The sequence below is a fragment of the Rhinolophus hipposideros genome (assembly GCF_964194185.1).
Source record: "Rhinolophus hipposideros genome assembly, chromosome: X".
In the NCBI taxonomy this organism is placed as follows: Eukaryota; Metazoa; Chordata; class Mammalia; order Chiroptera; family Rhinolophidae; genus Rhinolophus; species Rhinolophus hipposideros.
The window spans coordinates 348,177-361,332 of record NC_138046.1 but is presented as its reverse complement, the minus strand read 5'-3'; the positions used below and the strand labels follow the sequence as shown (position 1 = coordinate 361,332).

General features: G+C 36.5%; 1 protein-coding gene across 2 annotated transcripts in view; it reads right to left on the bottom strand.

The window, feature by feature from the left end:
* Nucleotides 1-7,984: 7,984 nt before the first annotated feature.
* ABCB7 (ATP binding cassette subfamily B member 7) overlaps nt 7,985-13,156 on the bottom strand; it is a 61,127-nt gene continuing 55,955 nt past the window's right edge. For both annotated transcript variants that reach the window (XM_081041933.1, XM_081041934.1), the window contains exon 15: nt 7,985-9,414. In XM_081041933.1, coding sequence (XP_080898059.1) covers nt 9,199-9,414 — 216 coding nt within the window. In that variant the 3' untranslated portion in view covers nt 7,985-9,198. The remainder of the gene's footprint in view (nt 9,415-13,156) is intronic.

Genomic DNA, 13,156 nt, shown 5'->3' with positions numbered 1-13,156 from the left:
CCCTTTTCAGAAATCAGTTGGCCATAAATGCAATGGTTTATTTCTGAATTGTCAATTCCACTGATTTATATTTCTATTCTTATGCAAATACTATATAGAATCCTCCAACTTTGTTTTTATTGCCTATTTTCCATGGCTAGAACCTCCAGTACCACAGTGAATAGAAGTGGTAAGAGCAAATATTCTTGTCTCATTCGCGATGTTAGGACATAATTCAGTCATTCATCATTAAGTATGATGTTAACTGAGTTTTTCATAGATGGCCCTCATCAAGTTGAAAAAGCTTCCTTGAACACCTAGTTTTTATTAAGCATTTTTTCTCATGAAAGGGTGTTGGATTTTGTCAAATACTTTTTCTGCATCTATTAAAATGATATTTTTTGTCCTTTATTACTACAGTATATTACATTAATTTTGGGGTGTTACATTAATCTTGCATCCCTGGACTTGGATATGCTGCATAATCCCTTTAAAATGTTGCTAGATTTAGTTTGCTAGTGTTTTTTTCAGGACATCTGTATCTCTATATAGTGCACTAGTTTTCTTGTGATGTCTTTGGTTTTTCCATCAGGATACTAGTCTCATAGAATGAGTTGAGAAGAATTCCCTCTTCTATTTTTTGGAAAAGTTTGTGAAGTACTGGTATTGATACTTCTTTAAATGTCTGAAAAAATTCAGTGCCAAAGCTATCTAAACCTGGGCTTTTTTTGGTGGGTAGTTTTTTGATAAGTAACAATCTCTACTTGTTATAGACCCATTCAGTTTGGCTATTTCTTAAGTTAGTTTTGGTAGTTTGTATCTTTCTAAAAATTTGTCCATTTCATCTGTTATCTAATTTGTTGGCATACAGTTGTCAATAGTCTTTTAGTCTTTTTCACTTGTGTAAGATTGGTAGTGAGATCACTCTTTCATTCATTTTACTAATTTGAGTCTTTATTATTTTGTTACTTGTCAGTCTGTTAAAATATGAAACAATTTTGTTGATCTTTCCAAAGAACTAACTTGTGGTTTTGCTAATTTCCTCTATTGATTTTATTTTCTCTATTTCACCAATTTCTGCTCTAATCTTTCTTTCCTTCTGCTTGCTTTGGGATTAGCTTGCTTTTCTTTTTCTAGTTTCTCAAAGCAGAAGATTAGGTTATTAAACTGATAAGAACAGGTACTACACTTGATCTTAGCCAAAAGGCCGAGAAGCAATGAGGTTAGGTTATTGATTTGAGATGTCCTTTGTTTTTAAATCTAGGCATTTACAGCTAGAAGCTTACCTCTATTGATAGCTTTAGCTGCATCCCACATATTTTTTCCATTCATCTCAAAGTATCTTCTAGTTTCCCTTGTGATTTCTTCTTTGACCCATATTTAAAGTGTGTTTAATTTCCTTCTGGAGTCTCCAACTTTTCTACATCACTGATTTCTAATATCATTTCTATCGTGGCCAGAGACATTCTGTATATGATTTCAATCTTTTAAAATTTATTGAGACTTGTTTTGTGTCCCAGCGTATGGTCTATCCTGAAAAATGTTCCATGTGCACTTGTGCAGCATGTGTATTCTGCTATTCAAGTTTTCTATTTCATTGCTGATCTTTCATTGCTTGTGTAGTTGTTCTATCCATTATTGAATGTGGGCCTTGAAATCTCCCACTATTAATGCTGAATTCTCTATTTTTTCCTTCAATTCTCAGCTTCTGTTTCATCTATCCTGATGGGTTCTTATATGCATGTTTAAAATTGTTCTATCTTGCCGGGCGTGGTGGCGTGCGCCTGTAGGCCCAGCTACTCGGGAGGCTGAGGCTGGAGGATCGCTTGAGTTCAGGAGTTCTGGGCTGTAGTGCGCTATGCCGATCGGGTGTCCGCACTTAAGTTGGGCATCAATATGGTGTCCACCCCGGAGCAGGGGACCACCAGGTTGCCTAAGGAGGGGTGAACCGGCCCAGGTCGGAGACCAAGCAGGTCAAAGCTCCGGTGCTGATCAGTAGTGGGATCGCGCCTGTGAATAGCCACTGCACTCCAGCCTGGACAACATAGCGAGACTCTGTCTCTTATTTAAAAAGATAAATTGTTCTATTTTCCTGACAGACTGAATCTTTGGTCATTACAAAATGTCCCTTTTTATCTTTAGTAACATTTGTTTAAAAATTAATTTTGTTTGATATTAGGATAGACACTCCAACTCTTATGATTTGGTGATTGCATAGTATATACACTTTCCATCTTTTTTACTTTCAACATATTTGTATCTTTGAATATGAAGTGCTTCTTTTATAGATAGCATATCTGTTGAATCAAGATAGATATTGATTTTTTTATTCAATCTTACAATCTCTGCCTTTTGATTTAATTCATATTTAATGTTATTGATATGGCTGGGTATACATCTCCTGTTTTGATTGTTTTTCTATGCCTCATGTCTTTTTTTTCTGTTTCGCTTTTATTGCCTTCTTTTCTATTGTATGTTCTAGTGTAATATTTTGATATCTTTAATGTTTTAAGTATATTTTTTAGAGTTATTTTCTTAGTGGTTGTTCTAGGGCTTACAATATACATCCTAATTTATTAGAATTTACTTCATATTTACACTGATTAGTTCCAGTGAAATAGACACTTGACTCCTATATAGCTCCTTCCTATCCCATCTTTTTGTGCTATTGTTATACATATTACATCTGCTACAAATTCAACAATACAGATATATAGATGTATTGTTGAGTTTGTAACAGATATAGATATAGATATATCACTCAGACTGCGTCCTCTCCCTCTTATTCTCCCAGGAAGAGAACAATCATTGATAGCTAAAGGCAGTTGCGGACACACCTCCAATAGCCGGCTTCAAGCTCAGGAGAGAACACTGCATCGCTTCCTCATGGTACAGCTGTATTTTATATGATCGTTTATCATTTAAAACATCTTAGACAGCAGGTATATATTCAGTTTGTTATATTGACCATCTTATATACCATTTCTGGCTCTCTTTACTTGTTCTTGTGGATTCTAGACATCATCTGGTATCATTTCCATACTCCAAGACACCTTTGTTTCCACCCCCAACAAAAGAATAATACACATATTGTTTCATGGGGTTGCTTTCTAAGTCAAGAGAAGTTTTTAGGTTTTAGATTCCTTTGCCTGAAGAATTTCCTTTGTGTTTCTTACAATACAGGTCTACTAGCAATAGATTTTTTTTACTTATCTGGTAACATCTTCAGTTTTGGATATAAAATTCTTGGTTGATAGTTTTAATTTCAGCAATTTGAATATATCATCCCCCTGTGTTCTGGCTTTCACTGTTCCTGATGAAACTTTACCTGTTAATCATATTGGGGTTTCCCTGTATGTGATCATTTTTTCTTTTATTGCTTTCATGACTTTCTCCTTATCTTTAGCTTTCAACATTTGACTATCGTGTCTGGGTGTGAGCTCTGTGTGAACCTACTTGGTGTTTGTTGAGGTTTTTTGATGTGTAGATTAATGTTTTTCATCAAATTTAGACGTTTCTGTTTGATTTTTTTTCCTGTTCCTTTCCTCTCCTCTGGTATTCCCATTATGAATATGCTGGTATACTTAATTATGTCCCACATTTCTCTGAGGTTATTTTTCTTCATTATTTTTTTCTCTGTTCTTCAGATGGCATGATCTCTATTGACGTATCTTCAAGTTCAGATTCTTCAGCTAGCTGAAATATACTATTGAGCTCCTGTAGTAATTTGCCATTTCAATGATTGTACTTCTCAACTTCAGAATTTCCATTTGGTTCTTTTAAAAATAATTTCTATTTCTTTATTGATAAAACTCTGTCTGGTACATCCGCCATGTGGGCCTCTCCTAAGGCAGTGTCTATTGCCTGCTCCCCCCACCCCCATGTATGGGTGACACTTTCCTGTTTCTTTGCATGTCTTATAATTTGTTGTTATAAGCTCGACATTTTATACAATCTTGTAACAACTATGGATAATGATCGCCCTCCTCTGGGGGATCAGTTTGCTTGGTTATTCTCCTAAAGTGTGCAGCCTGATGTTATGCCAATCTTTTATTGTAGCTACCTAAGGGTTGCACTTGGGTCAGCGTAAGGTACTTATTAGTCAGTACCATTTTTACTCTTTACCATTGGATGTGTGTGCTTGGTGGCTGCTAACATAGTTCAGGTAGTTTACTTTTTGACTGATGCTCAGCAGGGACTAGTAGCTTAGTGGTTCTTTTTGTGTTCTGAGAGGGCATGGCCTTGGACATATGCAGCCTTCCAGATTGCCAGGGATGAGTGATTTTATTTTTAAGCCTGTGTTTCTAACTGTCACTTCTGGATCAGAGCAACTTATTGGTCAGTGTTTGGCCAAGTTTCTTTTGCTAGCAAAGCTTCTGCCCTGTGTTGATGGGTCTGCAAGTGTTGGGAAATGCTTTTAAGTCTGTCCCACATTCTGCACTGATCTTCCTAAATGGGTATGGCCCAGCACATGCACACAACTTTTTCAACCCCAAGTTGACTGTGCTCCCAGGAGGGCTCTTTTTGGCTCCCTGTAGGGTTCTATTAAACTTGGCTGCTCTGCTTGCACTAGCTCCTCCTAATTGCTCTCCACCAAGATCTCCATTGTTTTTAATAATGTCCTTAGGGATGGAGTTCTCCATGCTCTGTTTCAAACGAAGTTAGTCCCGAGACGGAGTGGGGGAAGTCTTTGCCCTCATCTCATACATGCGGCCTTGGAAAGAACCAGAGCTGGGCACTGGGGTTCCAGAGTGAAACTACCGCTCTCCAACTGGGCATTGAGGCTTGGTGGCAGTCCCTGGTAATCTCAGTTTTCCTCTCCTTGAGTGAAACTTCCAACATTTGAGTCAGCTGGGGTGAAAGAAATCATGGCTCCAGTACTTTCAGCATACATATGGAGCAGTGTATGTGAGAGCTAAAGGTGAGAGCTGAGGATGGAAGGAATCTGCAGTCCTCTTGGCTGTGTCTACCTGGAACAGTTTCTGCACCACAGGGTTTGGGGAGGGGAAGGGAGAGAAATGCAGGCAGCTACCTCTGCCAGGGGGTGAAACCATAGCCCGAGTGGGAGCTGGGGAAAGAGGAAGCCCTACCCTCCTCAACATCTTCACTACACATGCCAGAATAGAGCACCCAGGGTAGAACTTCTGTTACATAGACCTGATGGGGTGAAGAGTGTGCTGGTAATTCCTTAAATGCCACAGACTCTTGCTGTTCTTATTGAGATTTAATAGGTTTTCTTGAATAAATGTTTCTCCATTTGCTATATGCTCTTTAGACAATTTATAGAGACTAAATGATTGTTTTTAAAAAGATAGTTTTTAGTTATAGTGCTCTTTTGGTAGAGAGAGGATCTATTGAACTTCTTACTTCACCACTCTTGGAGTTTCACTCTTCAATACACAGTTGGCCCTTGAACAGATTTGCAGTATGTGGATCAACTTATATATGGATTATTTTGTTCAAGAGTCAACTACGTTTTTGAACGTAACTTTTGAGTGGAAATATGGTCCAGCAAAAAGAGAAATGGACTGGGTGTCAGGAACCAGGATTTTCATTTCAACTTGGCCTCTAGCAAGCTCAGTGACTTCTTCTTGAAGTTCAGTTCCTGCATTTGTAGAATGAGGAAATTGTATGAAAGGACCTCTAAATTCCTTCCAAGTCTAAAATCTTATTTTATGAAATAGAAATTAAATAGAAACTCATCAGTGAAAAACATTCTACCACCACTGTGTGAGAACAGGAAATACAGAAATAATCCACTGCCTTTTTTAAACCAAAAAATGTTCCAACCTGTTTGTAATTAGAATGCATACTTAAAATCCAACTCCCCCTAGCTAGTCAAAATGCTAGTTTAATGCATGGCTTGCTGTCAAGACATTTCTCCACCCCAAAGATTTCATTCTTGATCATTACAGCTGAGAAACTGGGAGCAACACAATGTTGCCTTTCACTGATTGGTCATCAAAAATATGACAGCTTAGTTCTAAGTGAAAGCAGTATAATTTGCTACCATTTTACCCATATTACAAGCTCTGCAAGCAATTACTTTCTCTCTGAGACAATTCCAAGTTTTCACCTTCTGTAAAAGGTTGCAAAAGGCCACACTCCCAGAGTGACCATTAATTATTTGTACTTATTCTGAGTGTGTCAATGGCAAAATATCAGTTCTCCCTAAGCACTGCAGAAAAGAACTGCTTCAATGGGACACCCATTGCTAGTTACAAAGATATATTGTTTATTTAGTACTGATTATCTGCACAGATTGCTATAACAATAAAACTGTCGTAAAGGGCCTCTCTCGCTGAGTCATTTTGTCTTAACTAATCAGTTTTAACTAGTTTATTTGACTTAATATTGTCACCTAATATACCATTTACATTCCAAATCTATATACTCAAAGCAGGGAGAGAAGGGGCCTTTCTATAATTTAAGAAAGTTGCCATTGCAAATATTGAAATGCTTCCAACTACTAATCCACAACAGAATGTGCCATGATAAAGCTACAAGGTAAGAGAATTATGAATATACACGGACACATCCACCAATTAGGAAGGATAGGAGCAAGATGGCAGTATGGGCAAAGTGATCCAGAAACAAGGAATCATATAATCTTTAAATATCTGGCCTTTAATGCAAAACATATTTTTAAATTAGCCATCTTCACAAACTGAACTTTGTCAATATCTAAGGGAAAAGGCAAAATATTTATTTTAAGGTAAAAATCCCTACAGAGGAAAAGTAAATGCATATTTTGGGTTTATCTAGATGCTAAGGCTTTTTTCTGATTCTAAGAAATGACCCTCAATTTCCAAATGAGCCCATCTGCTCACCAAGATATTTCTATGATAAAAACCTCCAAGAAGGCATCTGGCCCAGTTTTTATGATCCCAAATTACCTTGGTTTCAATTTAATTTTTGTAAATTGGGATTCCCTTAGGAAGAAAGCAAATTTTTTAATCTTTAAAATAATGGGATATAAGAAACAAAACCCTATCATCTTGCTCCATTTTCAGAGCCCATATTCCAAAACTGTAGGTTATTCATCCCAATACACTAAAAATTATGTTGCAGCTCTGACTTAGAAATGTATACACTTTATCCTTTGTGTATGTAATATTGTAATGCAATTGTAATAAATGTCCTTTTTCTTGTAATTTCTTCTGAGTAAATCATCCTAAAAAGCTTTCCTTTCATTTTAATTCATATATTATTTCACTGTATGCAACCATCTTAAGATGATGTTAAGAGTTAAGAGAAAAATATTTAACTCACTTATAGCCCCTACAAAAACTATGTGTTTCAGGTAACTTAAGTTTTTATTAGCTGAAAATACTGGTTTATGACCATAATGAACCAATGGTCTAGAAAACACCTCCAATCACGTGAAAAAGAATCACTTCAGATCACTTAGTGGGGAAATTATCCCCACCCTAAAAATATTCCTATCCTTCTTTGACTAAATGTTTCCCATATCATAGGATCACTTATTTATTCACAATCAAAATGAATATTACTAATGGTTACGTCATTCTTACCTGCTTGATTATGCAACTAAGCTAAATCTTTTCCATCAGCATCATTAGAAATGTACAGAAGGAACTAACAGAAGCAAAATTTCTATCTAGACTGACCACATTTCTAGTAACACAGGTGATTTATTCAAAGGAAGTGCTTTTATTTTTCCCTTAGAAGAGCACTAATGTCTGTGGCTTCAGAGGAAGGTATGTCCAAAGAAAAAAAACCCATTTTGCAGTTGATTACCTATCTCAGTGTTAACTACAACTTCAAAAGCAAGAGTGTACTACTTAGTCGGCAGTCAAAGACTGACTGTGAGAGAGTGGCTTCAAGCTACTTATCAAATTGCCTTTACATAACAAAACTGTACACCTGAGTTAGATAAGTTTAGATATCCACCTACCAATGACGATGTAAAGCAGAGAAAACCATCTCTCTCACCCATTCCAAATTATCATTTAAAACACATTAAAACCATAAACCAGTAAAATACTTTAAGACCTTTTCTGAGAAATAAAACCTCATTACACACAATCATGTAGTTGGTCATTAGTTACACAGTTTTTCTAACTGAATGATTACTACCAAATTAAAGCAAATTCAAATTATAAAAGAGAGGCGCTTTCTAAGTGAATACATACCAACATCTTAGTAACTAATTCTAGCAGGTAAAACCTGATTATTTCATTTGTGTTCCTCCTTGTTCAGCAATTTAAATTGCCGAAAAGGGAAGGGAAGATCTTGTAATAAAGTAATTCTGAAGTGTCAATACAGATTACAGCCCTGATCATCGAGCCCTGTCCTAGTTACCTAAAGATTCACCATTTTAAGTGGATGTTGCTTTATACACATGAGTACACACACACACACACACACACACACACACTGCACATATCTCCTTTAGTTGTTTCTTTGTATAACTTCAGATAACAAAAGCAGTGCATTTAAGATGGAAATAGGAAAGGCAATTAACTTCCTAAGCTCTTTCCATCACTCCCAGTATGGCAACTCTCAAATTACATCAGCGTTGTAAGTCTTTAAAGAGAAATACATAAAGTTTTGTCCAAAACAAAAGCAATGCCTCATTTTGGTGGAAAAATAAAATTCCCACCACTAGATGATAGTTATAATGCTGGTTAATGATGAAGGACATTCTACATACAAACATGAGAATTAAGGTTTTTCCCTCCAAAAGGTATATAGTGCCAAGTACTTTAAAAGATGTAAGTATAGGTATCTATCATTGAAGTATTTCTGTGGGGGCAGCAAGGAAAGAGAAACAATGAACCCCATTGTCCTCTTTTTTATTTATCTTAAAAACCAGACCTTCCATCTAAATTATCAGCATAAAGGAGATTTTAAAAACTACAAAAATTTGGAAACCAATCTGATTCATCTGTTTATGGATATGAAATGGCTATCAGTCCTCAAAAATGGGGTAAAGCCAAATAGTAACAAAAATGATGATTTGAGCATAACTGAGGCAGTAAAAAGAAAATAATTTGGGGATAAAGACAGGTACCACATAAAATAGATTATGAAAGAAGTAAAATTCAAATCCCCTTTCAAACACAGCTTATCTAAAAGGAGGAGTATAGATAATGGGAATGTAAGGTTTTTTTTTTTAATAAAACAATTCTGCTTCAGTGCAAATGTGAAGTCAAAAAAAAAAAAAAAGAAAGAAAAGAAAACGCCTCATGTAACTTAGCAGGAACAGTTTCCACAGCCTTTCACACTGTTGACAATTTCTTCCTGGAGTTTCTTCCTTTCCTCCTCTTTGGACATAGTTTCTTTCTTTGCATGCCATTTTGGGTTATCTTGGCTGAGCACATGACTGCTCTGTGCATGCCACATTTCTGAATAGATACTGCCAGGGGTAGCAAGCAAAGCATGGTGGGTACCACGTTCAGCTACCTTACCCTAAAAAGCAAAAACAAGAGAGACACAGAGAAAGGTCAAGTACCAGCAAAATAATAGCAAATACATATCTCAGGACTTTGAAGGTTTTTGAAGATTTGCATTCATTAAAACACCTCTCCCAATTGCTGATCTATAGTGTAAATGGGTAAAAGTGAAGTAGGAATGCCTTCTTCACTGCTGAGCTATCAGTCCAGTGAACAAGCAAAAAGCTATGAAACTCCCTACTATAAAATCACTTCAAGCAAATAACATTTTAATGCTTAATTTTTCATTCTGAAGGCAGAAAAGGAAGGTAACATTTTTTTTAAGGTGGTATTTTCTGTAAATGGCAACTATTTACATCACATATACATAGGTGATTCAACACTCATACTATCTCACATTCCCAATGCCTCATTCCTCAGTCTCCTAATATCATTTGTTATATCATAAGTGTTGTTTAAATTAATATTCAGCAACCTTATTAATGACTGTGTTAAGTATTACCGATAGAGCCAAGTAGGTCCTAGGATTTCAATTATTCTCCCATATAATTTTTCATTCTTCCTGGACTCACTAACTGCCTTGTTTTCATTTGCTTAATTTTCAGTGTCACTGTTGGTAATGCTTTCTAAACTTTATTCCAGAATCATAAAACCCGACTGAACATTACTTTTCTCATAATCAACTATATTTGGTAATCTATTAGTTCAATTTTCCCCTCTGGATAGTCCTCTCCAGCTTTTAGGTTCTTTATCTTAAATTCTGAAATTTAATGATAATGTGTCTTGGTGGTTTTGGTCTTTTCTTTCCATTCGATGTGGTGGTTACTCCGTAGGCCTTTTCAATATGGAAGCTCATACGCAGAAGTCCTGAATTATTATTTATTTGATAATTTCCTCCCCCCTTTCTAGTCAGATGTCAGACTTCTTAGACCAATTCTCCCGTTTTCTTATCTTTTCTTGATTTTTTTCTCTCTATGTTCTACTCTTTGGAAATTTCCTTGAGTTTATTTAAGTAATGACATTTTTCATTTCCAAAATCTCTTGTTCTCTGCTTGTTCAGTATTTATTTACCACCCTCATTTTAAATGTTGAAATGTTGCAAGAACAATGAAGGTGCATATGCTTCTCCTAATTTAGCAACTGTCAATTTTTCCATATTTGCTTTCTCTATCTTCATCCTCTAAGTTTACACTATTTTTGCTAAATAATTTGAGAATCAGTTACAGATATCATTACATTTCACCCCTAAATATTTCGCTAACAGGTATCTCCTAAAAATGAGAATATTCTTCTATGTGACTGAAATACATTATCACACTCAAGAAATTTATGTAACATAGAGTCTATATTTCCTCCATTGTCCCAATAATGTTCTTTATATGTATTTTTTCCATCCAGGATTCAATCAGGATCAACACATTGAATTTATAAGTTTCCGAGTCTTTGTGGGTGTGCGTGACACTGACATTTTTAACACATCCAGGCTTGTTTTTCTTTTTTATAGATTTTAGTGGGGAAATGGAACAGGACTTTATTGGGGAACAGTGTGTACTGTTCCAGGACTTTTTTTCCCCAAGTCAAGTTGTTGTCCTTTCAATCTTAGTTGTGGAAGGTGCCGTTCAGCTTCAAGTTGTTGTCCTTTCAGTCTTAGTTGTGGAGGGCACAGCTCAGTTCCAGGTCCAGTTGCTGTTGCTAGTTGCAGGGGGCACAGCCCACCATCCCTTGCGGGAATCGAACTGGCAACCTTGTGGTTGAGAGGACACACTCCAACCAACTGAGCCATCTGGGAGCTCAGCAGCAGCTCAGCTCAAGGTGCCATGTTCAATCTTAGTTGCAAGGGGCGGAGCCCACCCTCCCTTGCAGGACTCGAGGAGTTGAACCGGCAACCTTGTGGTTGAGAGCCCACTGGCCCATGTGGGAATCGAACCGGCAGCCTTCGGAGTTAGGATCATGGATCTCTAACCCCCTGAGCCACAGGGCCGGCCCCAGGCTTGTTTTTGAAAGAATACCCTTCACGTTGTATTAATCTAGCTGTTCCTGATTATTAGATACAAGCTAAATGTTTTTGCTAGAAATACCATATAGGTGATAATGTATTCTCAGTACATTACATCAGGAGGTACATGATGTCAATTTGCTCCACAATTAATGATACTAAGTTTGATCACTTGGGTAAGGTAGTGTCTACCAGATTTCTCTATTTTAAACGTATTTATTCTCTTTGTAATTAATAGGTAATCTATAGGTTAAACTTTCAAACTATTAATATTCTATTCTCTAATTCTTTTTCACTATATGGTTTTAGCAACCAATGATGATCCTTATCTAAATCAATTATTACAACGGTTGTTGAACAATGTGACTTTCTAAATTTATCATTTGTTCATCATGTGTCTTAATGAGAAACAGCATTTAGTGCCCAAGACCTACTTGGACCTCACTGTTTCTAGGCCTTTTCAGTGAATAGAGTTAGCATTATACCCTCTAGGTCCATCCATGTTGTCACAAATCGTAAGATGTTTTTGAGGAACCTCCATACTGTTTTCCATAGAGGCTGTACCAATCTGCAATCCCAACAGCGCACGAGGGTTCCCTTTTCTCCACAGCCTCTCCAACACTTGTTTGTTGATTTATTGATGATACCCATGCTGACAGGTGTGAGGTGATATCTCATCGTGGTTTTCATTTGCATTTCTCTGATCATCAGTGATGTTCATCATCTTTTCATGTGTGTTGGTCATCTGTATGTTCTCTTCGGAGAAATGTCTCTTCAGGTCCTCTGCCCATTTTTGGATAGAATTGTTCACCCTTTTGTTATTGAGTTGTATGAGTTCCTTATATATTTTGGATATTAGCCTCTTATCAGATATATCATTTGTGAATAACCTCTCCCATTCGGTACATACATACAATGGATAAGACCGACATCAAAGACTTTACTATTGTTTTTTCCCAAGAAGAATCCTCCAATTTCTTTGCTGCTGAGGGAAAGAGTAATGATAGTACTGGAAATAAACAACCGGTTGGCAAGGTTCTTGGAGCCAGCGGCACAAAAAGGGTCTGTGGCCTAGTGTTTTTACTGGTTAATCTCTCTCCTCTTTGTTAATTTGCTTGGTAATATTTCTGTGTTCAGAGCCTCCCTGACTCAATTTGCTGACAAGTAAACACATAGCTTCTTGCAAATGCTGGGAAGAGGTAATCACCAGGCTGTGGGGAGTAAGGAAGGGCTTTGGGAATGCTACTTCTTATGTAGACTTAGACTCAACATTAATACTACAAGAGACGGCTGACAGAACAAACGAAATCATATTAGTTTTGTGATCTTCATAATCAAGCAATTATAGACTCATCAAATTATAAAGACATTTTAGATACAGGTGCTGTAATCATTAATAAATTAGCTCCAGTTAGAATCCAAAGCCCAGGTGGCAATGCAGTGATCTAACTACAGATAATGTGAGCCCCATGGCATGAGGCAGGTAAGCACATGCCTTTTTATATTTATAATAAAAGGCTGTATTTGCATGACTGCATACAATTGGAAAATTTAGTAAAAAGTACAAAACAGCAGATTTTATTTCAGATTCTTAGACATCAATGAAATAATAAAGTATATTTACAATATTTCCCATTTAAGACATACTGGTACAATCATACTGAAAAAAATCAGGTTACTTTCTAATGAATGTTGGCATTTATGTACAAACCAACAAAAGACGTAGGGTCTCAAGTACACAGGTAACTTATAAAGGAAATAA